General features: G+C 56.1%; 3 protein-coding genes across 3 annotated transcripts; all 3 read left to right on the top strand.

Annotated features, from left to right (window-relative positions):
• Positions 1-826: 826 nt before the first annotated feature.
• On the top strand, positions 827-1513 carry EAH_00010820 (RER1 protein, putative; the record flags this gene model as incomplete). Its single annotated transcript, XM_013395041.1, has 1 exon — positions 827-1513. The coding sequence occupies one exon, from the start codon at positions 827-829 to the stop codon at positions 1511-1513; it is 687 nt and encodes a 228-aa protein (XP_013250495.1).
• A 4907-nt stretch (positions 1514-6420) lies between these two features.
• On the top strand, positions 6421-14713 carry EAH_00010810 (bromodomain-containing protein, putative; the record flags this gene model as incomplete). The annotated part of the gene is made up of 15 exons (XM_013395040.1): positions 6421-6693; positions 6807-7000; positions 7114-7219; positions 7439-7967; positions 8465-8526; positions 9028-9165; positions 9390-9449; positions 9646-9758; positions 10032-10406; positions 10514-12014; positions 12135-12787; positions 12939-13511; positions 13720-13990; positions 14140-14570; positions 14683-14713. The coding sequence occupies 15 exons, from the start codon at positions 6421-6423 to the stop codon at positions 14711-14713; spliced, it is 5310 nt and encodes a 1769-aa protein (XP_013250494.1).
• A 1978-nt stretch (positions 14714-16691) lies between these two features.
• EAH_00010800 (hypothetical protein, conserved) lies at positions 16692-24406 on the top strand (the record flags this gene model as incomplete). Its single annotated transcript, XM_013395039.1, has 14 exons — positions 16692-17081; positions 17493-18040; positions 18420-18569; positions 18861-19017; positions 19288-20624; positions 20909-20993; positions 21157-21211; positions 21470-21634; positions 21885-22033; positions 22235-22336; positions 22853-23038; positions 23340-23480; positions 23718-23888; positions 24275-24406. 14 exons carry the CDS (start codon positions 16692-16694, stop codon positions 24404-24406), a joined length of 3768 nt encoding a protein of 1255 aa, XP_013250493.1.
• Between the last annotated feature and the right edge of the window lie 569 nt (positions 24407-24975).

The raw sequence follows: 24975 nt of genomic DNA, 5'->3' as shown, positions 1-24975 counted from the left end.
CCTGGATGGTAAGAGAGCTGATTCCGTGCGGGTCCTCGCTTCACACTAATTTTGCCGGGCGTGATCGTGCAGAAAGGGACACATTCGAAAGTACATCGCAGCTCGCCGAAGGGGCTATGTTTGTTCTGCTCGGTCCGTTACGGTGGCGCATGAAGTGCATGACAGCAGGCAAACGTATAGAGAAAACAGACCGGCGCCGCTGCATGTAACGCTCCCTTTTCAGGGCGGTCGGCTCGGCGTTCTGCTCTTCGGAGGGTTCACCCGTGTGCCCTAATCCTCGGACGTCAAAAACAGTGCTTTGACTTTCGTCTTCTGACAAAATTCTGTTTGAAGACAACACAAGGTGGAACCGTACTTATTTGCTGGGCTCCCAATAGTGCAGCCAAGCAGCCATCGCACTGGGGCCTCGGCAGTTGGCGGCAGCCTCTTGGGGCAATGGCCAGTACGTCCACTACTGCAGCTTCTCCTTGAGACATGCCCCATATCAAAGGGGTTATTTATCGTGTAGTTTCAGGATTGAACACCCCCGACTCATATTTAGCAAGATAGACCTTACCGCATAGAAACGTGGGGCTTTCTGCAAAGTGCCTGACTGTTACAGCAGAGCATCCTGACGTACCTGTGGTTGACGCAAATCGGTCCAATTTAGAAGTCACTTTTCCAGTTATTCAGAGTTTCGTGCAAGGTAGTTCCACAAGGCCTTTTGCGGGGGACCGGGGCAGGACCGTGGGCGGCGGTCTCCGTTGATATCCCTCTAAGTGTCGGAAGGGGCTCGGAGAGACGAAGGGCTGCCTTTGCGCACTCAATAGAAAGCGCTGTGCAGACTATGATGGCCTCTATGAGTGCTGAGGAGTTGGCTGATCAGCCTTTCTCCTCTCGTGTCTGGGCCAGCGTGGGCCGTGTGAGCAGCGTCTACTTGAACAAGTCCATTTTGTACCTCAAGACTCGTTGGCTTGTGCTTTTCGCGTGCTTGGCTTTCTACATCGTGCGTGTCTACTTCTTAGCCGGTTTCTTTGTAGTCAGCTATGGGCTGGGCATCTACCTTTTGAACCTCCTGATTGGCTTCATCTCTCCCCAAGTGGACCCGGAAACCGACGAGTACGTCTTGCCTGTCAGGGGAGGAGGAGGCGGCGCTCAGAGTGAGCCAGGAGAGTTCCGGCCATTTCTGCGCCAAGTCCCAGAGTTTAAAGCATGGGCCTCAGGCATGCGAGCGTTGCTTATTGCCATCGCCATGACGTTTTTCCAGGTGTTCGACTTGCCCGTCTTCTGGCCCATCCTCCTCATCTATTTCATTCTCCTCTTTATTCTCACTATGAAGCAGCAAGTCAAAAAAATGATCAAGTACAAGTACCTTCCTTTCTCTTGGGGCAAACAAACGTACGGAGATATCACCCGCGGTAGCGGCCCCAGCAGTCAGAGCCCCTCCTCTCCCAAGGCATCCGTCACCTCAACAGCCACAGCTCCTTCCTACATATCCCACGAGCACTTTGCAGCCACATACGTCCTGCGCTAATGGGGATGGAGGAGAGCTGCAGCACCAAAGCGTTGAAGGAGGCCCCTGTCCTTGGATGGCGTAAGAACCGTGACATCCACCTCGACTCTTAGGCCACCATTCCCAGCGCATATGGCGGTTAGGTGCATCCAAGCCAAAGTAGACCCTTGCAAGGAGGCCCTTTGCGTTTGAGGCACTGCAGATTCTCTCCCTGCCTCCCGCACTGCACTCTGGGTGGGGAGGAGGGGGCGGGGATTTTCCGAAAGCCTCGGTTTTTTTTTGGAATTTTCCATCAAGATTTTTCGTGCAGGGAGAATAGCGGACCTACGGAGAGCCTTGCTGCCGGCGAAAAGCTCCCTCGCACCCATAATGCCCAGTTTGCATTTTCCCGAACTGGCAGATCCTGGAATGCTAACGAGACTTCCGCAGACCACGGCACTTACTCAGGCGACTGCTTTTCCGGAAGGGCGTTGTTGCCTTCACTTGCAGCCACAGAGGCGTCGAACATGAAAAAGAACGTAACAGACAGCAGTATTTAGTAGCGATTCGTCAACTTTCGTTCTTCTGTTTGATGCCAACAAGTTGAAGCAGGCAAAAACGCTTGCGGTGAGCTCCTGAAGGAAAGCTCATTTTTGTCTACTTAGTTGGTGACGGGGGGGTTTGTGGATGTGGGTAAACTACTTAAGAGGGCCTTGGCTGTCCACATTGCTCGATGTCTGTTCTGCTGAGAGCCACCGAGTCACTCACTCACTCGCGTATACTGCACTAGAAATTCTACTAGAGTCTTGCAGAAGTGCATCTTGGGAGGTAGCAGAAACAAGTAAGGTGAGAATGTCGTTTTCAAATTATACTAGATCCTGACTAGAGGGATGAGGGGAAAAACTGTTGAGAGCAGACAGCCGTCGTGCTGGCTTTGCGCTTCAAATATATTGCCCTTCGAAGGAGGCATTCTTTTTCGTACTGGTCCAAAACCATTAGCTGCTACTTTTAATACTCCGGCAACTGAGATGCTAGAATCGTGAAATGGATGATGGCTTTTGCCTAAGTCCTGTACAGGCCAGAGAGGCTCTCGTGAATGAACTACGAAAAGGACGGGAAGAGGTGGGAACGTAACGTCTCAGAAGGGCGGGCTCAGATCTCTAAGTGGGGTCTTGCACACAAGAATTGCAGCAGACAAATTTTCAGCATTAAGGAGGCTTTTACAGGGCAATGGAGGATACATGATACACCGGCTGCCTCATTGCGGGAGCCGGGGGGTAGGGACGTTGGATGCATGGGCAAAGACGTTGAAGCCTGCTAAGTACTAATATGTTAGATTAACACTAGAGCGGCAGCACATATATATATGTAATCAATAGGAGAATGCCGAAGTATTGGTAAACGTGGGCGCACTACCAGCGGGGATGCGGTCTTTGCGGCAACAATCCGATAAAACTGTTGGGAGGGGGCAAGCGTGCGCAGGCTAGTTTACACGCAAGAAACGGCGCATCCATGCGCCCATGCACGAGTTGTGCGGCGTTGTATGATGCGCCCTACAATAGAGTTAGTGCTCCTCCACAGCCACCAACACTGCAGGAAACGGAAATGGCCCATTCACACTCTTACTAGACCTTCAAAACTTGAGCCTTTCACGTAGTAGACACATGCAGAATTCAAATCCGCGCTCAGCTGTTTCTTCCATTCTTTCCATTTGATCCATTGGTGATCCTTCGAGCTTGGAGGCGTGGCATAGGCCACCCTTGATGCAAGTCGCTATCGTTTGTTCAAGCCTTTAGAAACGGGAAGCAAAATGTGGTTTGAAGTCGTACGAGGTAAATACCGCAAATTAACCGACGTCTGGCCACAATCTGAATGATGCACTGCCCCAGGCTTCCCCACTCAGCAAAATCGGGGTTTCCTCGATCTCCCCCGCACCAGCGGATGGATATTGGTGTTTAGCCAGGCGGTTTTTCAAACTGTCATACTTTCCATGGGTGTAAGACAACGCTTGCGCCAAAACTCAGAAGCAAGGTCCCGCTCATTGCTCCAGCAGAAGCAAGTGCAAGTGCTTCCACGTGGGGGAGCCAGCCGAGTCAACCACGCCTCCAGAAGGGTCAAGGACTAGCAATAGTGGACGGCATAAGTCCTTGCAGCCAGACGAGAAGACCAATGGAGAACGAGGTTTTCGAGCGCAACCTTCGCACAGGCCAATACAACTCATCGCGCTGCCTGGCCCTGTCTACCAACCTGGACAGCATTTAGCATTGTCTTTTACTGCAGTCTTCGCAAGGTGGGTGCGTGCGAAAGGAGCAACAGAGGCAACTAAGCAACTGACAGTCGCGCGCCAGTTGAGCAGCAGGACTTTTCGCAGCCGTCAAGACAACGTGCGTATCGTGGCTACTTCGTACGATGAAAGGCTGCTTGGTATTCACATTCCAGCAGCCACTGCACTGAATTTCCACACAGCCAGAAAGCTTACGCAGCACAGGGCAAGCGTGTAGGCACCTCGCCTTCTCAAGGTGATGCCACTGAGGTGCACTGATCCGCTTGAGCTGCCGAAGTTGGTTTGCCTTTGCCGCTTCGCCTGTTCGGCCCCCACCTGCAGAAGGCATTGGGAAGGCACGAGGCTTCTGATTGTTTGCAGCTCAAGACATAGTTTTGTCGTTTTACCCAGTCCCCACTGATAGTAGTTCTCCAGAAAAGGCCATTCTGGACTAACTCCTAGGGCTCTGCACATGCATGCTGCTGAATGCAGACACATTGTGCTCCCAAGACCTGCTATACTAACGCAGCCCAAGTGACCTGGGAACTGTAATGGGAAAACCAAACACAAAAACACAGGAATGAATCGAGCATGCAACGAATGAAGACAAAATGTCACTGGGTCACCGCTAGCCCCACACCCGCTTCCTGTCGGTTGCGAATGAGCAGCTCGTTATCTTGCAGAGTTTTCCCTTTTGCACCTTCTTCCCTTAACTGCAAAGCGCCACCTTACTAGCCACCAACGAACTGTCTGCTTCGATGAGCCAGAGCCCAGCCGCCCTGTACGCTTCTAAAGTTCTGCCTTCTAACGACCTTCTTCGCAGCACCCATCTAGTTTGTGCATTTCAGCAAGCTCCCTTAGCGAGTCCTGCACTGACCTTTGAGCCGCCGCATGCCGCGTTGAGACAGGTTACGGTGCATAGAACAATCCAAACAAAGTATCAACGGGCGATGACCCCTGCCTGACGTGCTCCTCAAGCAACCCCCAAAACCAACAAACAATCAGAAAAAAAACCAAGGAAGGACCTCCCGTGCTGCTCAGTGAAGTGGCCTTAACAGCCCAAAAGCCCAAGCCGCCTCTTAGCCTTGCTGACGAGTTAAGCGGGGATACTTCTTCATACCCCGTTTCTAGTTACCCTCCCCCAGAAAAAGCGAATTTCGGCCGGAAGGATGCGGGGAGATACAGTGCTGAACGGCTTACGGCGGGGTAAGGCAGAAGGATGCACGATTAAAAGACGCAGCAGGAAAAGTAAAGGCGCTGCTACCACGTCATGCAAATTCATCCCTATGCAATGAGTTGCCGCATGCTGTACGTCGGCTTGTAGAGCAACACGAGGCTCTTCGCGTTGCGTCTGTTCCACGACGCTCTGGTGCTGCAGAAGCAGCAGCTGCTGCTGCCGCTGCTGTGCTTACCCACGCTCTTTCTCGGGAAGTGCCGTTTAACGGCAAGAGGAAAGCTAGCCTCCCCCCGCTTCACACACCTCCCAACGAGCTAGACGCCACTCAACCCAGGCACCAATCAGGTCCACCCTAGACCTAGCCAGCTAGCCACTTGCCTACTAGACGCAGCAGAAGCAGCAACAACAGTGACTGTAAGTACGAAATGAATTCCTTAAGAGGAAACCAATGCAAAGTTCTGGACCCTGTGGGCGTCTTCATGCAAACTCCAGCCACTCCGTTCTGTTCAAGGGCCCTCTACGACTCCCTTTCACTGAAAATGGCTCGCAGAGGCCCACCACTAAGCAGCAAAAAAATCGTATAAAGTTGTGCTGCAGCATCAACTGCTGCTGCTGCTGCGATGCCCTGCTTGAATGTTGAGCAGCACTTGAGGAGTCCCCCTCTCCTCAACAGGCCCAACCTGTCCATCTACGTATGTGTTCCCAACGTCTTTCCTTTTCATCTTCTATATCTTACGACTTGCCCTCTGTCTTTTTGGAGAACACCAAACCTGCATCAACAGCCTGCATGCAGCAACACAGCCGACGGCGCGCCGCTGAGGGCCCATTGGGGGCCCTCCGGAGTCTACAGCTGCTGGTCCGTTAGTTGATTTTGCTGTCTCAATATTCCCACGGAAGATTCGTAACAAAGCTAAAAGCATAAATGACAGTAACCAATGGCAGCAGCCGACCATTCAGCTCTTCCGAAGCCTTTGTACACGCAGTGCTGGCATTTTTTAACAGGTCATCGATAATAGCTGCGAAGACAGTCCTCTAGGGGTCCAGCTCAACGACTCTGTCGCACGAGCATCTTCAGGCGTCTTTGCTGTCTGCGGTGGCGGAAGCTGCCTTTTCTCCTGCTGCCCAGCGCAGCGCAGCGCAGCCAGTCACAGCTGCGCACGGGGGAAACCTAAGGGATTCTCTAGCTGCCGCAACTGCTGCTACTGCCTATGGTGCTTTTCATTTTGGAACTGATTCGAAGGAAATCTGAAAAGGTTGCTAGGGTTTCTTCCAGCGGGCTGCTGCGGTGGGCGACCCCGAAGCCAGCGCCCTTGGCGTACGGATTTGCAGTAGGCGCTGTGGCACCAGCAGCAGCAACAGAAGATCCTTCACATGGGGATGAACCGACCTATTTGCAGGGCCTTTGCTGTGTAGCAGCTGCGGTATAGCAGCAGCAGCAGTTCCCCGCGGCTGCTGCTGCTGCACGCAGGAGCGCCGTTGGCGGCTTGCGGCTTGCGAAGCGTGTTGACGATGCCCGTCTCTGGAGGTTCTTTCTCCTTGGGCCCCGCGTCGCCCAATGCGGATTTGGGTGGGGGATCGGATCACCAGCGTGGGGCCGTTGCTGGAGGCGGTGGAGGGGTTCCACTGGCGCGGCATGTGAAGCGGAAGCTGGCGGGGTTGCTTGATGGCTGGCGTCGCGTGAAGAGTTTTCGTCTTTTTCTCGAACCTGTAGATGTTGAGCAGATGGAATGCCCCACTTACTACGATGTCATCAAACACCCAATGGACCTGCGCACCATGGAGGTACATACATCGGAGATGCACATCCACAGAATTCAGGGTTCTGGTGTAGTGAAGCTAGGGTTTAGGGTTTAGGAGTTAGTGCTAAGGGTGTGCGAGAGCGGGGCGTGGCTCAGGCCAAGCTGGAAAGGGACGAATACAGAAGCGAAGAGGCCTTCATTAGCGACTTGCTGCTCATCTTCCGCAACTGCCGCACGTCAGTCGCTGCAACAACCCACCATACTCCAGCAGCAAAAGCTGCTGCCACGGCAGCAGCTTGGCTGCATCTGCTGGTGCAGTGGGACGTGCAGCAGCAGCAACAAGAATATAGGTGACAGCATTCATGCGCGTTGCGGACCTCCAGCTGCCCCCACACTGTGTAAGGGGTTTAGAGATGGAGGGTTCGCGTTCAGAGTTTAGAGTTTGGGGTTTGCTGGTGTGCAGATTTAACGACGAGGCGACACCGTCTGGCCAATTTGTGCTACGGCTTTGCGCGGAGGCAGAGTCGCGCAGCCTTGAGGACCTAAAGAAGGCATACAGGGACTCCAAGGTAGCTGTGCTGCTGCTGCTGTTGCTTTTCCTGCTTGTAATGCCGTTGATGTTGCTGCTGGTGCTGGCGTTTCTGCCGGTGGCGTTGTGGGTGGAGGCTCCTGTCTCCCCCGCATACTGCTGCAGCGACGTCTGGCTAAGGAAAACTCCAAAGAGCTTTTCAGCCGCTAAGACCTAACTGAGTTCCTGCAGCTGCTGTCGCTTTGGGATGTCTTTTCAGCTTTGGGCTGCACTCGAGCACCAGTTTTCTCACGGAAAGCAGAAGGCAGGGGCGCGCCAGAAAGGCGGAGGGGCGTCGAAGCGCGCTGCTTCTGGAGGTCCCACGGCTTCCGACTGTGCGGCGCCCGCAGCCGTTGCAGGAGTAGCAGCAGCAGTAGGGGCTGTTGCTCCTGCTTTGGGCCGCCCAGGAGCAGCGGACCACAATCTTCCCCCTCTCAGCTATGATGTGGGGGGCAAAAACGCTGTAGGGGCCTCTCCAGGGATGCCGTGTATGAATGGGCTCGTGTACACCGGCCCGGCTGCAGCAAAAGAGGACGCAGCAGCAACAGGAGGAGCAGCAGCAGACGCCGCTGTGCCCCAAACGGTTGAAAGGGTTCCATCCTTAGGCGAAATTGCCTCAGAATCGACGCTGCAGCAGACATCTACCTCGGGCCGCGCGGGTATCTCTCCGCCCAACAACCCGCTGACCCCCGCAGCATCAGGCAGTCACAGGGGTTCTTCGCAAACAAACTGGCAGGGGGAAGGGCAGGGTAAGTATTATGGCTGTTGCTAGCACGAGGGTAGAGAGAGGCCGGACGAGGTTTGAGTTCGAGTTCATGTGGCGTCAACGCGGGCTTATATTCACTAGGGTTGAGGCTTTAGAGTTTTGGGTTTAGCAGCTAGGGTTTAAGCTCATCTGGGCAGGGGCTCAGTAGGTGCCCGGCGCGCCAGGGTTTAGGTTTTAGGGTTTTAGGGTTTTAGGGTTTAGATTTTCCAGAGTTTAGGCGTGCTAGGGCGTAGGCTCACGAAAGTCTAGGGTTTGGGCTTACTGGAATGTAGGTTTGTTAGGGTTTAGGCTTTACAAGGTTTATACTGCTTAAGGATAGGGCTTACTGGAGCTTAGGTTTACTAGGGCTAAGGCAAGCAAGGGTGTAGACGTGCTTTGGCTTGGCTGCAACCGTCAAAATGTTCCTTGCTCTTCTGTTGCTGCTGCGCTGCCGCATCTGCTGTTGCTGCTGCTGCTGCTCTTGTTGGACGGGTGCTGCAGGCATGCTGGATATGGACAACTGCCTGACGGGGAAGAGTTGGTACATCTACTGCCGAGACAACGTAGGTTTTGCTATGTTGCTGCTGCTGCTGCAGCGGCTACAAGCCTGCTTCTGCCAACGCGCTGCTGCTGCTAATTGCAGCTAGCCTGCTGCTGATAGTCTGCTGCTACAGCTTGGGCAGGAAGCGCGGCTGAAGGAGGGGTATCTGCGAGGGGTCTCACTCCCAAACCTGCTGAGGCTGATCCCCATTTTAGGGCATTCACTCGTTGCCTTGCCTTCTGCTTACACATCTCATTGCTGCATGCAGCTGGCGACTGTTCACTGTTTACTCTTTGTGTGCCTCCATGATCTGCATTTGTTTTTCATTGGCCTGACTACTGTTAATTTTGGGGGGCCTACGTTATCTCGATATTCCGTAGTTTCCTTTCTGCCGCTGTTTACGGTGCCTCGTGCGAGGCTCGGTGGCTCCATGGCGCTTTGCCGCAGGATCCGGTGCCGCTGCTGGTGAATGCTTTCTGTTTTACGTGCGGCTGCTGCTGCTACTGCTGCGGAATCTTTGCAGATTCTGAGGCCGCTCAAGGGAGACCGCTACGCCTATCTTTTCCTCACGCCAGTGTTGGATAGCCCCGAGCTGCCGGATGCAGTGAAGACTTCTTATAAGTCGGTCATTGCTAGACCGATGGACTACGGCACCATCTGGGTATGTCGCCCCTACAGCAGCAGCAGCAGCAGCCGCTGCAGCAGCAGCAGCAGCCGCTGCAGCAGCAGCAGCAGCCGCTGCAGCAGCAGCCGCCGCAGCAGCAGCGCGCAGACGAGGGGCGTCCCAGACAAACAGCTGCAGCAACAGCCCAATACGCTGTCATTGCTGAGACAGAGTCTTGCTGAACACGGGCTCTTTTCGTGCGGTGTCTGTGCGCCTTGCAGACTAAACTGACTGCCAGGGATTACCACCACCCGTTGGAGTTTTTCGAGGACATGTTCCTGGTGAGGCGCTGCAGCAGCAGCAGCAGCAGAAAAAACCGCTGCAGCAGCATGCTTGTTTAGTAGGACAGCGGGAGCTTTTTCAGCCTTCGGATCGCTCGACATCCTCAATGATTCCCGTTATGCAGCTCACTGGTGCTGCTGCTGTTGGGGACGCATGTAGTTGCTGCTGTTGCTCTTGCTGTTGTTGGTGCTTCAGGTGTATTCAAACTGCATGGCGTTCAACCCCCCCAACGATCAACAGTGCGGCTGGTTGCATCGCGTGGGTGAGAAGAGCCGAGACAAATTTGTAGAGAGGTACAGAAAGGACATGTGCGGGGTTAAGATATACTTCTGTTTTTCCTAAATAAAGTGAACGATAAAATACTTCTTTAATCTTGTCACACATAATGAAATATAAGTTCATGAAGTCTCTATAAATACTATAGTAGGTGGCCCAAACAGTGGAGCTATTCATGTTACTGCACAAAATGCGTCTCTCGCGTTTGTGTCTCTAGAAGCACTGTGCGTTGCAAGACACTGTACTGTGCATTGTCCCACACGGAAAGAGAGGGATATGCATTGAGGCTGCATGCGTTTTCGCAGGTGGCGTCGCTGGGTGGTGCGCATATGGCGCGCCTTCGCACAGCACAATGCAGCAGCAGCAGCAGCGCCTCCTCCCGTGCTGCAGCACGCCGAAGCAGCAAAGACAGCAGCAGCAGTAGAGTCAGAACCTGCTGTTGCTGCGGGACTGGCTGCAGCACGCGCCGAGCTTCTGGAGCGACGCCACCATTCAGCAATGCCTTTCTCGGTGCCCCCTCAGCAAGTGCAGCAGCAAACCGATCTGAGTCCTCCTCCACTGCAGCACCCTCAGCTGAAGCACCCGCCGACGCAGCACCACCAGCGTGGCCTTGAGGAGCCTCAGGACTCCGCAGCGATGGCAGCAAGCGCAGCGGCGGCAGCCAAGGATCCCAAGTACAGGTGGGGCGCTGAAGTCCTTTTGCTGCTGCAGCTGCTGCTGATGCGGTGCTTGCTGCTGCTCTGCATGCGGCTCCGTCGGCTTCCTTGATGGTGCGTTGCTGCTGCAGGGCCCTTGTCGTTGACCTACTCGGGGAGGACGCGCTGGAAGATGCAAGCAACAGCTCTATTGATAGGGGAGCCACAACTCAGGAGACACTGCAGCAGCAGCTTCAACAGCTGCAGCAGCAACAGCAGATGCTCCAACATGAGCATTTGCAGCTGCAGCAGCAGCAGCTCGAGATGCAAGAGAAAGAGCAGGCATTGGCGCGTGCGTCAGCAACAGGGGAGGGCCCTGCCAATTCCGACAGTGCTGCCAACGTAGGGGCTCTTATATCCACCCACCTGCAGCAACAAGAGCAGCAGCCGCTGCAAGTCAGTGACCTCAATGCTGAGCATGCTGCTGCTGCTGCTTCTCCGGAGTCGGCTGCTGCAGCTGCTGCTGGCGACGATGCTCCGCTCGAGCAAAAGCAACGAGGGGACGCAACAGCAGCTGCGGCTGGCGATGCCGCTGCAACGGCGGAGGGCAGAAAACAGAAGAGCAAGAAGCAAAAGCACCACAAAAATGTGCAGCGAACCCAGCAGCAAATGCTGCAGGAGGCACAGATGCCGCAAGAGGCTACTGCAGGATTACACCTGCCGAGCGCTGGTGTGTTGCAGACCTTCCACCTAGTTGACTCAACTGCTGCTCAGTGCTACCACACTGCAGAAGGAACAGAACCAGCAACAGCAGCAGCAGCACCACCAGCAGCGGCAGCCGCCCCCTTCGCTGCTCCAGTAGCGGGTCCACACGTGGATGCTCCCGCTGTTCCTGCTGGGCCCGCTATACTGTCTGCTGCCTTAACGGATGCACCATCGTTTCCTGCTGTTGTCTCGCCGCAGCACGAGGCGGCGGCAGCAGCAGCATCAGAAACAGCAGCAGCACCTCCAGCAGCGGCAGCAGCGACGCCAGCAGGGGACGCAGCAGCGAGCTCTCTTCTGCCAGTCCCTTCCCTCGGGGATTCTCCTCGGCTCTGTGACATCATTGAGGCCCCCCCAGCAGAGATTCTAAAAGCCATGGGGGTCAAGGATATGCCTGATCTTCCCCCTGCTGCTCCTGCTCCTGTCTCTGCTGCCTCCGGTGCTGCCCCGCTGGCTGCTGCTGATGCAACTCTTTCGGGGCTTCCGCCTGCGGCCGATCCCACTGCCGCAGTCTCTGCAACGTGGCTCTCAGGGGTGACCCGGTCTGCTGCTCAGCAGACTGCTGTTGTGGCAGCATCTCCAGCAACAACAGCAGCGGCAGCAGAAGTGACATGCCATGTTGGTGTGGAACCACACCTGCTACCACCAGCCATGGCTGGAGCGATTGGCGGAGCTCTACAAATGCAGCGCCCAGCAAGTTTGCATGACCTGCAGCAGCAGCAGCAGCTGCTGCAGTTGCAGCAGCATCAACAGCAGCCAGCCCGAGAGGACTTGCTTCCCCCGAAGCTTCGCATAGTGCTGGAATCGACGCGGAGGAAGGGACCGCCCCCTAGACTTTTGCTGCTGCCTTGGAAGGGCAGGGGCAACGGCCCCATCCCCGAAGGCTATGCGGTAAGTGCTCGAACAACAGTAGCAGCAGCGACAACAGCAGCAGCAGCAGCACGAGCAGCAGCCATATTTGCAGTCGCATGCCAAACTTGCAGCGCCTGCCGTTGTTTTGTGTCTTCGCAGCGGCCGCGACACAGTGCATCCTCGGGATCCGAAGCTGCTGTTGTTGCCGGTCCTGCTGCTGCTGCTGCTGCTGCTGGTGCCTCGGGTGAATCGACAGGAGCGGATCCTGTACCAGCGACTGATGCTTCCGACCGTAGTGTGAAGAGAGAAACAACGCAGGCAGACGGTGTGGCAGCTTCCGCTGAGGCGGAGCCGCCAGCAGAAGAGGCACCACTGCCAGAGGCAGCGAATGCTGCTGCTGCCGAGAAGGAGAGCAGAAGCGGAGAGCAACGCCGGAAGGTGTCCCTGCGGCTGCGGAGCACCAGCAGCAGGAAGCGCGCAGCAGAAGCAGGGATCAAGGAGGTGCCTCGCAATGTATTTTTTGTTGAAGACAGCGACTTTCAGCCGCAGGAGACTCTGGAGCCCATGCCAGTGGATAGTGGCAGGGAGGCCGACACAGCAGCAACAGCAGGAGCAAAGCCGTCAGCAGCTGCAACATCTGCAGCAACATGGGACACAACACAGATGAAATCGAATCTTGCGGAAGCGGCCGCAGCAGCAGCAGCAGCGGAGGCAGCAGCAGCTCGGAGCAGCAGCATGGCGCACGTGCTGCGGCTGCTCTTGCGCGTCAGTGAACTCCCTGAGGGTGTGGAGATAAGCAAAGTTCAAGTCGGGTAAGGAGTTGATGCTAGGCTGCTGCTGCTGCTGCTGTTGCTGTTAGGCGGCTGTTTTTGCTGCAGCGTTTGCAGCAGCTGCAGCAGGGAAAGCCCATTGTGCACGGCTTTTGCATTTGACGGGCGTGGATCGTTTCCTCTGCTTGTGCAGATTGCAGCAATGCGGCTTCGTCCCCCATGCACTGTCCCGTTGCTGCAGCAACCGGCGCAGCTGCACCAACATCAGCGGCAGCAGCATCAGCGACAGTGAAACCGGCAGAAGCAGCAGCGGTTGCGCTGATGCAGAGCTGTGGTTGCAGCAGAAATCTGCCCGCATTCAGCCAATGGGTCCCTTGACGGCGATCCTAGGAGATACGGCAGACTACAGCTGCCCTGTCTCCGTGTCGTTGCTTCGTTGTATCAGGCTTAGCAGGGCTCGTACAGCTGTTGCTCCTGCAGTTCCGCTGCTGCTGCATCTGAAGTTGCAGGGATGCGATGCAGCAGCTGCGGCGTTGGCGACAAAGGGAGAGTACCTGTTTTCACCGCATTTCCAGCTAGCAGCAACGGGGGGTGACAGAACCCTCGGGCTAGGCGGTTTGACACCTCCTGCTGCAGCTACTGTTGCTCCTGCCGCTGCATCTATTGCAGGTTCTACGGGCGGTGCTACGCTCCCGCGCGGGTTCTGCTGCTGCGCAGAGCTGCAGCAGGAGGGGGCACAGAACCGAGGCTCTTTGTTGAATGGACGGTCTGTATTCAGCGTGGAGCGTCAAGCCATTAGGTGCGCCTTAGTGCTGTTGCGCCAGCGTCGAAGGCGCGCGCACACCCGAGCAGCAGTCCCTACCACTGGTTTCGCGCTGCAAGAAGAGCTCATGTGCATCAGCTGACATTCGTACGTTAAGGTAGCCGCTGATCCTGCTGCTTGTGCTGTTGCTGCTGCGGTGTCTGCACACCAGAAGCCTTCCGAGGCGTCTCCTTGAAGAGGCGCAACAGAAGAAGCAAAAACGAGAGGGACAAACCAACGGCTGCTCGTCCGGGGGGCCCTGGGGTTCAGGCCCACAGAAGACGCTTGCAGACGGGTTAGACGGGGGCTTGCTGCAGTTAGTGCTGCGTGCTGCTGCGTCAGCGGGTTCAGGAGGTCCACATGATAGAAGCAGCAGCAGCAGCCACAAAGGCCATGGTGGCACGAGCGAAGAATGCTTGTCTGAGGGGCTCTGTTTCGTTGAGGTAGGAGATATGAGACTGCCGTTCACCGTAGCAGAAGCCACTGCTGCCGCTGCTGCCGCTTCACAATATTCGTTGCTGCTGCTGCTGATGAAACGTCGGGGCTTACTGTTCATCGCAGCTGCTAAACCTGCGCTTGCGTCTTACTGCAGGACCTCAACTTGTGGGCTGCGGCGCTGCCTTCCGAACTGTTGCTGCCAGTGCAGCAGCAGCAGCAGCGACACCGCATGTTGCGGTTGCCAGCAGTGGATGTTTTGCTGCTGCACTCGGAGCCTCTGGGCCTGGTGACCTTTTCAAAGCCTCGTGTTTACAGCAGCAGCACAGCCTCTAGTACAGACAGAAGTGATGCTGCTGCTGTATGCTGTGCTGCTGATGGACAGCGCTGCAGCGAGGAAGAGCTTCCGCTGCAGTTGAAGACCGAAGTGCCTTTACAAGCGGCGAACCGCCAGAAGAGGACCTCGGCCAACTGGGATAATGGGTGGACAGGCAGCAACAATGGAGGCTGCTGTTGCTGCTGCTGCTTTCTAATGGGTTCTGCAGTGCCGCCTGTTGTCGAGCCCCTGCAGGCAGCACTATGCCTGGGGTGAGGACGTGCGTCTCCTTCCTTTCGATTTGCTGTTACAGCACAAGTGTGCTGCAGCTGCCACTGCAGCAATGAACTGTGGCTTTTTCAAGTGCACTGACTGTTTTGTCAGGGGCATATTAGTGGAGCAGGTTCGAGGTTAGGCAGTCTACTGTATGCGGCGTACGCACTTTGGAAGGAAGCCATGCAGTTACTCCGTATGGCCCAGGATACCGTGAAGTCACACTACCTGTAGCAGTTGCTGCAGCGGGGGCCCTGTTGTCTGTATGCAGCCTCAGGCTGGATGTTGCCGAAGTGGCACACGTAGTATAGACATCATGTGGAGGCCCCCCACGTCGCTGCTGCTGAACAGCAGTAGCAGCACAAAGATTGCTGTGCGGCTACTGCTTTTGCTGGTGTATGCGGTCTGAGCGGCAGGCTTGCATACATGCTACCGCAGCCCGCAGTGGCTCCTCACCACCTCTTCATTCCCCACTGAAGCTTGTTTAAAGCAGTCCGCCGCGCCTCTGAAAACAGCCAGAACAGGCAGCAGTCACAGCTGCTGCAGCGCAGCGCACTCATTCTCACCGAATCTAATGTTAAGTGCGTAAATGCCAGCCCTAATGGTGCTGCAAATTGTCTCTGGAGAGAGCCCTAAATTCTATGAAAATACTCTGGGCGTTGCACCCCCATCGTCCCCTCTGAATGGACCCCTCAACAGAAAAGGCCGGTAAGGCTGGCCTAACGGAAGTCGTCGTGTATGCTGCGCTCTAACTGGGTTCTCCGCAACTTCTGCAGAGAAGGTGTAGCCGAAGAACAACGGTCTGCCCTCAGCTGCAGCAGCAGCTGCTGTACCTGCTGCCGCTTTGCTGAACAGCCAGTTGCTTCACCAGGGAGTGCTGAAGCCCCCCACCGCGTTCTATCGGCTGCGTTTATATGCCATAGTGGTGCTCGCATCCATACGAGCACCACAGCAGCAGCAATATATATATATATATATATATACATGTATATAATCGCATATAAAATGTACATATCGTTGTGCGTAATTATATACATATGAACACATGCATGCTATCTCAGTGCGTTGTAATTCTTTGCGTTTTTTTTACACCCGCAGCGCTTGATGCAGCAGACCTAGCTGCAGAGCAGCAGTGGCTGCTTGCGTGAGCAGCAGTAGCGTCACCATGGCACTTGGGCGTGCTTGTGTAGTGCTGCAGAATTGAATGCTGCTGTTCTTGTAACTGTAGCCGTTGCTGCCGTTGCTGCTGTTGCTGCTGTTGCTGCTTGGTGTTCATTTTTGCTCTGAGCAGCCTTGGCGTTGCGCTTCAGCAGCAATGGGTACCCGAGAGCCCTAGCGAGGCCCTTGAGATGTGTTGTTGAGGTGTGTTGTTTGCCCCACTAAGCGACAAACTTCTCACCGTCTCCACAAAATCAACGAAGTAAACGCACACTTGAGTTGCTACGGTACAGTGCTCAGTGCCTGGGGCCCCCCCAGCAGCAGCAACCCGCTGCTTTCCGGCAACGGACGCGAGTTTCAGCGCGTCGCTGGCATTCTTCTCTTCTAAACTTTATTTTTTTACAAGCCCCTGAGAGAAGGAATTTCTGGGGCTGTGTTGAAGCTTCAAGAGTGAGTGTGTAGGACTTGCTGCTGCAGCCCAGCAGCAGGAAAAGCCCTATCGTGGGCGGCACTGCCGCTGTGGCTAACAGATTTGCCGCTGCAGCAGCAACGGCAATTCGCTGTAGCGTTGTTTCTTTGTTTTGCATATTTGTGATTCAACTGAACCCAGTAAACCTGGTGCAGCACTCAGCGCCCGGGCTGCCTGGTGCAGCGTGTAGAACAGCTGCCGCTAGAGCTGCTGCAGCTGCTGCTGCATCGCCGTTGAAATGTCTGTATATTTACCAGACACTACGGTGACTAGCAGGGACCAGCAGATCCTTTGCACAGCAACAGCTGTAGCGGCTGCAGCGGCTGCAGCGGCAGCAACACCGACCTGAACGAGGAAGTTCTTCTATAGAAGCAACAACTGCAAGCACGACAGACCCCAGGCTTGCCTGCCCGAGGGAGCGTGCAGAGTTGCTGCTGTTTGCAATACAGGGGCAACAATCGAATCGCCCTTCGGCGAGGAGGTACTCTTAATGATGGAACGGAAGGAGCAGCAGCAGCAGACGCAGCAGCGAGGTCCTGCTGTTGCAGAGCCTGCTCTTGGCGATGCACCTGATGAGTGTCCTTCTGCTGCGTCACGGGATTCTCCTTTAGCAGGAGCAGCAGGATCAGGAGCAGCAGAAGAGGGCAGCAAGGAGGCGCTACTGCGCGGCCGCCGCCAGCAGCAGGCGCTGCTGACGCCTCTTTCTGGGGATCCAAAGTGTCCTTTGCTTCGCGACCTGCAGCAGCAGGAGCTGGTGCGGCAGCACACCTTTGACGATACCATCAGGTCTAAGCATCCGTCTTCAGGGGCCCTGTCTCTCTTCTCACGCTGCTCCTCTGACTCCCAGCACCTGCCTGCGCATGCAGCGGGCAGGTGGAGACAGGTTAGAGAACCGGAGTACTGCTGCTGCTGCTGCTGTTGCTGCTGCTGCTGATGCTGCTGCTGCAGATTAGGGCTCCTCGGTTGCTGCTGCAGCTGATGCTGAGGCTGACCGATGCGGCTAGTCGAGGTGGTGTTGCAGCTCCCGTTGCTGTTGGTTGTGCCGCTGCTGCCGTTGCTGCTGTTGCTTTGATTTCGAGGGATGTTGCTGCTGCCGCAGTTGCTGCTGCTGCAGTTAATGCTGCAGCGGCTGATGACGCTTGGGTGGCCGGCATTGGCTGTATGGACTGTGCCTCCTGCTTGAGGCTGCACCATGTAGCAGCAGCAGAAGCAGCACCAACCGCAACAGCAACCGCAGTAGCAGCAGCAGGGAAAGGGGCTGGCTTTATGTTTGTGCTGGTCCCTGTCTCCTTAGGCGTCTCACTCAAAGGCAGAAGAGGAGCTGCTTGCTGCAGGCCTCACCACAATGGAGGACCTCAGCCCAGAACAGGCGGCTTCCATTGCAGCAGAAATGCGGGCGCACGCCAGGCAACAGCAGCAGAAGCAGCAACAGCAGCGGCAGCAGCAGCAGGAACAGCAGCAGCTGCAGATCAGCGGAGCCGTAAGGTCGGCTGCCCCCGCCGCACTCCACCCTCTGCACGCCGATGCGCAAGTTGCTGCTGCAGGTTCTGCTGCTGCTCCTGGGGGTTGGAGGTCCTCTGATGCCCCGAGCGTCCTTAGAGAAGTCCGTTCAGGGAAGTTGCACGCCGAGACATCGGACGAAGAGGGAACAGCAGCAGCAGCAGCAGCAGCAGCAGACAAGCAACGGAGCAGAGGCCACCAGGATCAGGAGGCGCGGCAGCAGCAGCAACAGCAACAGCAGCAGCAGCAGAACGAGGGCGAGTCCGAGGAGCAGAAGTGCGAACGCATTGCAGCATCGATCCGTTTTCAGGCGGAGGCGGACCTCAGCAAACGCCGTGCTGAGTGGGTTTCTCTTTGTTTGGCTGCATTATAAAAATTATAACGAAAGCAACTTTAATCATGACGAACAGAAGGCTTCTCTCTCTTGCCTCTTGTTGTCTCGCCCTTGCTGACTTGGGCCCGGTGTCTTTACAGGCTGTCCCTACCGAACTGCTACACGCCTGCTCCTCTCGTCTTTTGCTTCTTTTTAGTGCAGCAGCAGCTGCCTGGGGCCATATCTTTTATTTACCTCATACGGGGCTCTACACGCCAGCGGCAGCAACAGCAGTAGTAGTAGTAGCAGGAGCAGCAATAATAGTGGCAGCGTAAGGAGCAGATGCAGCAGCTGCAGCAACAGCCGCAGCAGAAGCACTGTGAGGATGCGTTTGTGGTTTCTGTTCAGGATGGCTGCATTGCGAGAGGATGCTGAGCGTCAGCTGTTGTCTCTGCAGCTGCTGCCGCCGCAGCACGAGCGTCTGTGTTCGTTGCCTGCGTCGTTTAGAGAGGCGCTTTTTGGAGTGTTTGTTTGCCTCTGCTTGCGGCATATAGAGGAGTAGGTCATTCTTTTCTGTCTCTGCTGCACGGCGACGACTGCTGCTCCATCTCCTGCTTTTGCTGCTGCTTGTTTGGGCTCACCTCAGCTGTCTCCGTGCCTTTGTTTATCCTGTGTTTCTCTGTCTCCATGCTTGCGTCCCTTGGGTTGCTGCTGTCTCGTGCTCCGTTGGACGCTGTTTCCTGTCCTGGAGACGCCTGTGAGTGCCAGCCCTTTTTTCTCTGCTGCGGGTTTGGCTTCCTGTATGCAAGCATGTTGCTTCTACCGCTGCTGCTGTTCCTGCTACTGCAGGTGCGATGAGGACTTTCGAGGGGAAATAACGACGTGGGCATTGGGTTTGCTAGAGGCCCTGGCCTCTCCTCATCTGCTGCACTTGGGGGCCCACATAGCCAACTGCCTCAGCAAGCCGATTGCGTGGCGCGAGCAGCTGCAGAAGGATGGAGTTCGGGTGGGTGCTGCTGCTACAGTTGCTGCTGCAGATGCGGGTGCTGCTGCTGTTGCTGCTGGGGACCGGCCTTCTCTCAGCAGCAGCGAAGTCGGGTCCGAATTGTTTGCTTTGCAATGTTTTGCTCGTGTTCATGTGTCTCCTGGTTGTGTGTGGGGTGTATGCATGCGGCAGCAGCACTTGTCTCTCGCGTGCGTCTGAGCAGCAGCAGCGGGGTGTGTGTTTATGGTGGCTGTTTGTGGTGGCTGCTGCTGCTGGTTGTGTGTGTTACAGGCGAGCGATATTGTAACTCTGGACCCTCTTATTCACAAAATGGAGGCGTTCTTTGCCGAAAAGCAAACAGAGACAGATGAACTCTTTCGCAGCGTACAGCTGCGCCTCAGAGCCAGCCGCTCAGCGGAGTCCCCTTCGGAGGATGCACACAGAGACCCGCCGGCCGCTCCCTGCAGCAGCAGCAGCGGCAGCGGCAGCAGCAGCAGCGGCAGCAACACTGGCGCTGGGAGGAATAGCAGCAGGAAGGGCAGCAACAGCAGCAGCAGCACAGGTAGCACCAGCAGTAGCAGCAGCAGCAGCAGCAGCACAGACTACTCCCAAGGCACGACCTCGGCGGAAGCTAGGCGGGGACTCACACCACGGGGGGAAGGCTCTCCCGCTGAAACATTGGAGCAGCAGCAGCACGAGCAGCAGCAGCAGCAGGAGGGTTTTTCTGCAAGGGATAGAGACCGCAGAATGCGCGCGTTGTTGCAGCCACCATCTGCAACGGCACGCATGACGAATGACCAGCAGCAGCAGCAGCAGCAGCACAGGGACGTATCCATTGGAGATGGGTGCAAAGAAAGTCCGGCGGAGGCCAGCGGTGAGGAGCGCTACTACACTGCCGTTGACCCTGCAGCACCTGCTGCAGTTGGTGCTGCAGAAGCAGACCCTGGCTGGGCTCAACATCTCGGGGAAACAGCAGGGCGTATAGCGCAGGGAGAGGAGGCGGAGGGGCTTCATGGCACTGGGGAGACTGCACTGCAGGGCATCGCCGGTGAGGCAGCATGGCAGCAGCATCAACAGAAGCAGCAACAGACGCTCGAGGGGATGGGCAGGCCGTACGCCGACTCGCAGCACCAGCAGCAGCAGCCGCAGCAGCCGCATCTAGGACAGCGGCATCAGCAACAGAACGAACCATCTTCAGAGCAACACGAACTGCAGGAGCAGCAGCAGCTGCAGCAAGGTAAGGAGCTGCTGAGGGGCCGCATCAGCAGCAACGTCAGCATCGGCGGCTGCAGGAGCGCAGAACTGCGGGAGCATGCCTACAGCGAAGATGAGGGGGATGCCGAGGCACCTGATCACTCTCACGGCTCCCTTGAGCAGCAGAAGCAGCAGCGGGAGGAGGAAGAAGAGGGGGAAATGCAGCAAGAGCAGCACGAGCACGGGGATTCTTCTGAGGCCTGCAGCTCGTCTGAAGATGAACGGGGTTTGTATGAGGGAGGTCCTGGGCCCTCGTCTCTGTCGATGTGGGCCTCCGAGCCGCCTGCCTACCGTGTCGTGTTTTTAAGGGAATTAACCACCGCTCTCGTGACCAACGGCACATTCGATGCCAGAATACAAATGCTACTTGACAGGTCTCCTGCTGCTGCCGCTGGGGTTGCTGCTGTCGTTGGTATTGCTGTTCCTGCTAGTGTTGCGGCTGTTGTTGCTTCTACTGCTGCTGGCGCAAGCGCCAGCAGCAGTCGGGTTCTGCTGCCGCAGCCTCGGTGCTGCCGTTGCTGCTGCGGCGGACGGTGCTGCAGTATGCGTTGCTGCTGCTTGTTACTGGTCTCTCACACCGGCGCTGCACCAGCATATTGCACTGCTGGGGTGCATAATCTGGGTGTCATTTGGCTGGGGTGCTGTTTGCTGCTTGCAGACTGGCAGCAGAGCTCCGCATCAATCCCTTACTGCTCATCCGCATCGAAGAAAACCTCGCGGCCGATCTCTTGTCAATCCTGCAGGTGAGGAGCTGCTGCAGCCACGACACAGGCAGCAGCAGCAGGGGAACCAGCAGAGGCGGCAGGTGGAGAGGCTGCAGCTGCAGCGGCGCCTATTGACGGCAGCAGCAGCAGCAGTAGAAATGCAGCAGCAGTAGTCGGTGCATGCCTGCTTCGCGTGCTGCAGGCCAATACCAAAGAGGGTTCGAAGCAGAAGACGTGGAGGCGTCTCAAGATAGCTGGTAGGCCCCTTGACTATTTTCCCTGCGTATGCTGTGGGCGTGTCTCTGTCTGACTGCGTTTTTCCTGTCTATGTGACATTCCCGCCTCCTCTATCTCTGCCCTCTGCCACTCTTATTTTGGGGCCTGCTGCGCTTGTTGGTCTCTCGCCGTACGCTGTGGCTCAAGCCTTTTTTTGGCTGGGATGTGGGTACGATGCTTTGCACCTGCTGCTGCTGCTGCCGCATCTGCTACACCTGTTGCTGGTGCTGCGCTTACAGGTGCGGCGGTAGGCGGCGGAGTGCTGCTTGCACTGACTGCGGGGTTGGCCGCACCAGGGATCGCTGCTGCTGTTGCATCTCTCGGCTCTCTTCCTCTGTCGGCTTTCCTCGCTTCAGCAGGAGGAATGGCAGCACTTGTCTCGATCTTCGGGGCAGGCGGAGCTGGTAAGAGTGGTGTGGGGCGCTGCTGCTGCTGATGCCTGGTTTTCGATCCTTTGTTGGCACGGCTGCACCGTTAGCGCTGCTGCTTACGCAGCTGCTGCTCCTTTTTGCTGGTTCGGGACTTCCTGCAGAAACGGGTGCTGCAGTATATGCTGTTTGTGGTTTGGCGGTGGTTGCGGTGTTCTCTGGCGTCGGTGGTACGATTGTGGGGATACTTGCTGCTGCTGCTGCTGCTTCTGCTGCTGCTCTTCAGGCCTGACGGGATGGAAGTACAGTCGACGTATCGCCAACATCAAGATATTCGAGTTCTTAATGCTGAACGGCCGCAGCCCTTCTTCTCTTAGAGTTGGCATCGGTGTCAGTGGATATCTCAGGGATGACGATGATGTCACGCTACCTTGGGTGTGTTGCCGCTGCTGCTGCTTGTGCTGTTGCAGCTGCTGCTCGTATATGCGTTTTGCTGTTGCTGCTTGTGCTCTTGCAGCTGCTGGTATTCGTTCTGCTGCTGCTGCTGCTGTTGCCTATTCGGCGTGGGTTCCTTGGTCGCTTGGAGCAGCTGCTGCTGCTATTGCTGCTGTTGTGAATCGGTTTTGTTCTGCTCAGGTTTGCTCCTTCCCCAACCCGCGCTGTGATTTACATGCGCTGAAGTGGGAGCCCCACGTGTTGAAGGCGTTGGGTGGGATGGTTATTAAGATGGTGTCTCAGGTGCGTCGTCTCTATCTTCTGCGAGTTCGTTTGCTGCTGTCCGCGTTCCTGTGTGGGTAGTTCTCCAGTCACTATTCTCGGGTTCTGTGCCTATGCTTCTGCCACTGCGTTCTTGCGTGTCGTTTGTCTTTCTGCCCTGCTGCATGCGCTTGTATGCGTGTCTTGGTTTGTGCGCCTCCTCCTCCTCGGTGTCAGTGTGTGTGGTTTCTTGTTCTCTTCGCCGAGTGTGTACTTGGGACTGTGGACAAACAGCTCTTCTACACGGCTCTTTGCATGCAAGTGCTGAGGTTGTTAATTGTTGCTTGTTCCTGGCGTTCGCGTCGTTGGTGTTCTTTGATGCTGTTGCTGTCGTTGTTGTCCATACTACTGCCTGTGTTTCGGTCGGTGTTTGCGTTTCTCTGCGGTCTTCTCCCCTTTTGCGTCTATTTGTTTTGTTATTTTCGACGCGGGTGTCTTTTAATTCTTGATTATCTTGTTTTTCTAGTTTTCGCGCTTTTTTCTGTCTTGTTTGTTCAGGACTTCGCGGTGAGCGCCTCCAAGTTTTACTTACAATACACCGTGTTGGGGGGTCTTACATTTGCTCTTTTCTGGCCCATTGCCCTCATTCAATATGCAGCGGGCCTGGACAATACCTGGATGCTCTGCAGAGAACGCGCACAGCAGGCCGGCAACATACTCGCAGACGCCGTCTCGGATAAAGCTGTCAGCAACAACGCTTGCTGCTGTTCCTACAGTTGCTGCTGCTGCAACTTGCCGTTGCTGCACTTAACTGCTGCTGCAGATACGGCTGCTGCAGCTTGCTCTTTTTGCCGCTGCTGCTCCTTTTGCTGCTGCTGCTTCTGTTTATTGCTTGTGCTGCCTCCGCCAGCGGTGCGCGGGTTGCTCTTGCTTCTGCTGTTGGGCTTGCTGCTACTTTTGTTGCTGCTTCTGGCGGCGGCACAGGGGTCGCCGCCTTCTCCTGCTCCCTCCTTTGCCTGTGCTGCTGCTGTTATTGCTGTTGCAGCAAGCTGCATCTGTTGAAACACCGTGGGGGTCAGCCGTGCTCGTTGCTACGCAGGCAGTGGGACAGAGGCCAGTGACGCTCGCTGGATACAGCATGGGGGCGCGAGTCATTTTCTACTGTCTGCAGGCGCTCTGGAAAAAGGTAAGCAGCCTCTGCTGTCGCCTCCGCTGCTGCTGCAGAGCGTATGCTATCCTAACAAGCTCCTACTGTGTTGAGCTTCCTGTTGGGATTTCTCTGTGCCGAAGCCGCTGCAGAGTGTTGCTGCTGCAAGCCCGCGTCAGTTTCTAGGCGCTGCATCTGCTGCCGCACCCGCTGCTACATGTGACACTGCTGCTGTTTATGTTTATTATGGTTTTCTGCTGGTGCTTGGCCTTGCAGCGGAAGTTTCATTGCGTGCACGATGTGGTGTTGATGGGCCTCCCCGCTTCCATGAACGCAGCGCAGTGGCGCCAGGCACGTCAGGTGACCTCAGGGCGGCTGGTCAATGTCTACTGTCGCACTGATTGGCTTCTCGCCTTTCTGTACAGATGGATGGAGTTCAGACTGCAGGTTTGTAAACAACAAATCCACCCTCAGCTAGATAGCTAGCTAGCGAGCTAGGGGTAGGCAGCTCTCCAGCGAACTAGCTAGCCAGCTGTCCAGCTAGCTAGTTCCCTAGCTAACTAGTCCTCAGTCTAGCTAGCGAGCTATACAGTTGCCCTGTGCGACAGCCAGGCAGTGAGCTACATCGAGCGAGACGATTAGTGTGGAATGTTTTAAGGGGGGATCATGCATCTATCGCCGGCTGCGGCTGCTGGCCTTCCTGCCTACTAGTCTGTTGCTTCGGGTCCGTTTCGTGCCGGTTGGGGGCTGCATGCTCGCATGCATGCATGCCTGCAAGCATGGCTGCATGCATGCATTTACCGTTGTTGAGGTGGCGCTGCGGGCGTGTGCAGGTGGCGGGCCTAGCGCCTGTGACGTCGGTGCCGGGTGTTGAGAACGTGGACGTGACTGGGCTCGTCAAGAGCCACGCACACTATCCAGAGAAGGTCCCTCAGATTATGTCTTTCATTTCCATCGAACTGTAGTGTTTCGCGAGCCAGTTACCGCTAGCTGCTAGCCGGTGGTAGGTACCTAGAGCTGGCTAGCTCTAGGTACCTACCACCGGCTAGCAGCTACTTCCCAACAGCCAGGGCTAGCTCGCTAGTGTTGTTTAGCCAGCCAGGTCTAACTAGCCAGTGCTACTTAGCTCGTGTTCGCTAGCAAGTGTTCGTTAGCGAGTGCTAGCTCGAGCTGGTCGACTGGCTAGCTAGCGGCTAGCTGGCTGCGTCTGGCTGCCTGCTTGCTGCTTGGGTTTTTGCGCTTCGCCCGCGCGCGTAGTAGAGAACTCCGCACCGGAGGGCTAGGTGCTTGGGCCTCACTGCCAGGGCCAGGCCAGAACCTGCCTCCGTATCTCTCCTCTTGCAGTTGTAGCTTGTGTTGCTTGTGAATTGCAGAGCAGTTAACACAGGCATTAGGAGCAAACATTTAGTTGCTGTTCATGCTGCTACTGCTGTTGCTGCTGCTGGTGTTGGCAGTGGTGCTCGTGCACTGTGATTTTGCTGCCTTCTGTGGAAGCCTCGGGGGTGCACGCCAACTGCATGCGGTGGTCAGGATA

Source organism: Eimeria acervulina, genomic scaffold, assembly GCF_000499425.1.
Source record: "Eimeria acervulina Houghton genomic scaffold, Eah_scaff56, whole genome shotgun sequence".
In the NCBI taxonomy this organism is placed as follows: Eukaryota; Apicomplexa; class Conoidasida; order Eucoccidiorida; family Eimeriidae; genus Eimeria; species Eimeria acervulina.
This window is presented reverse-complemented; position numbering and strand designations above follow the sequence as displayed.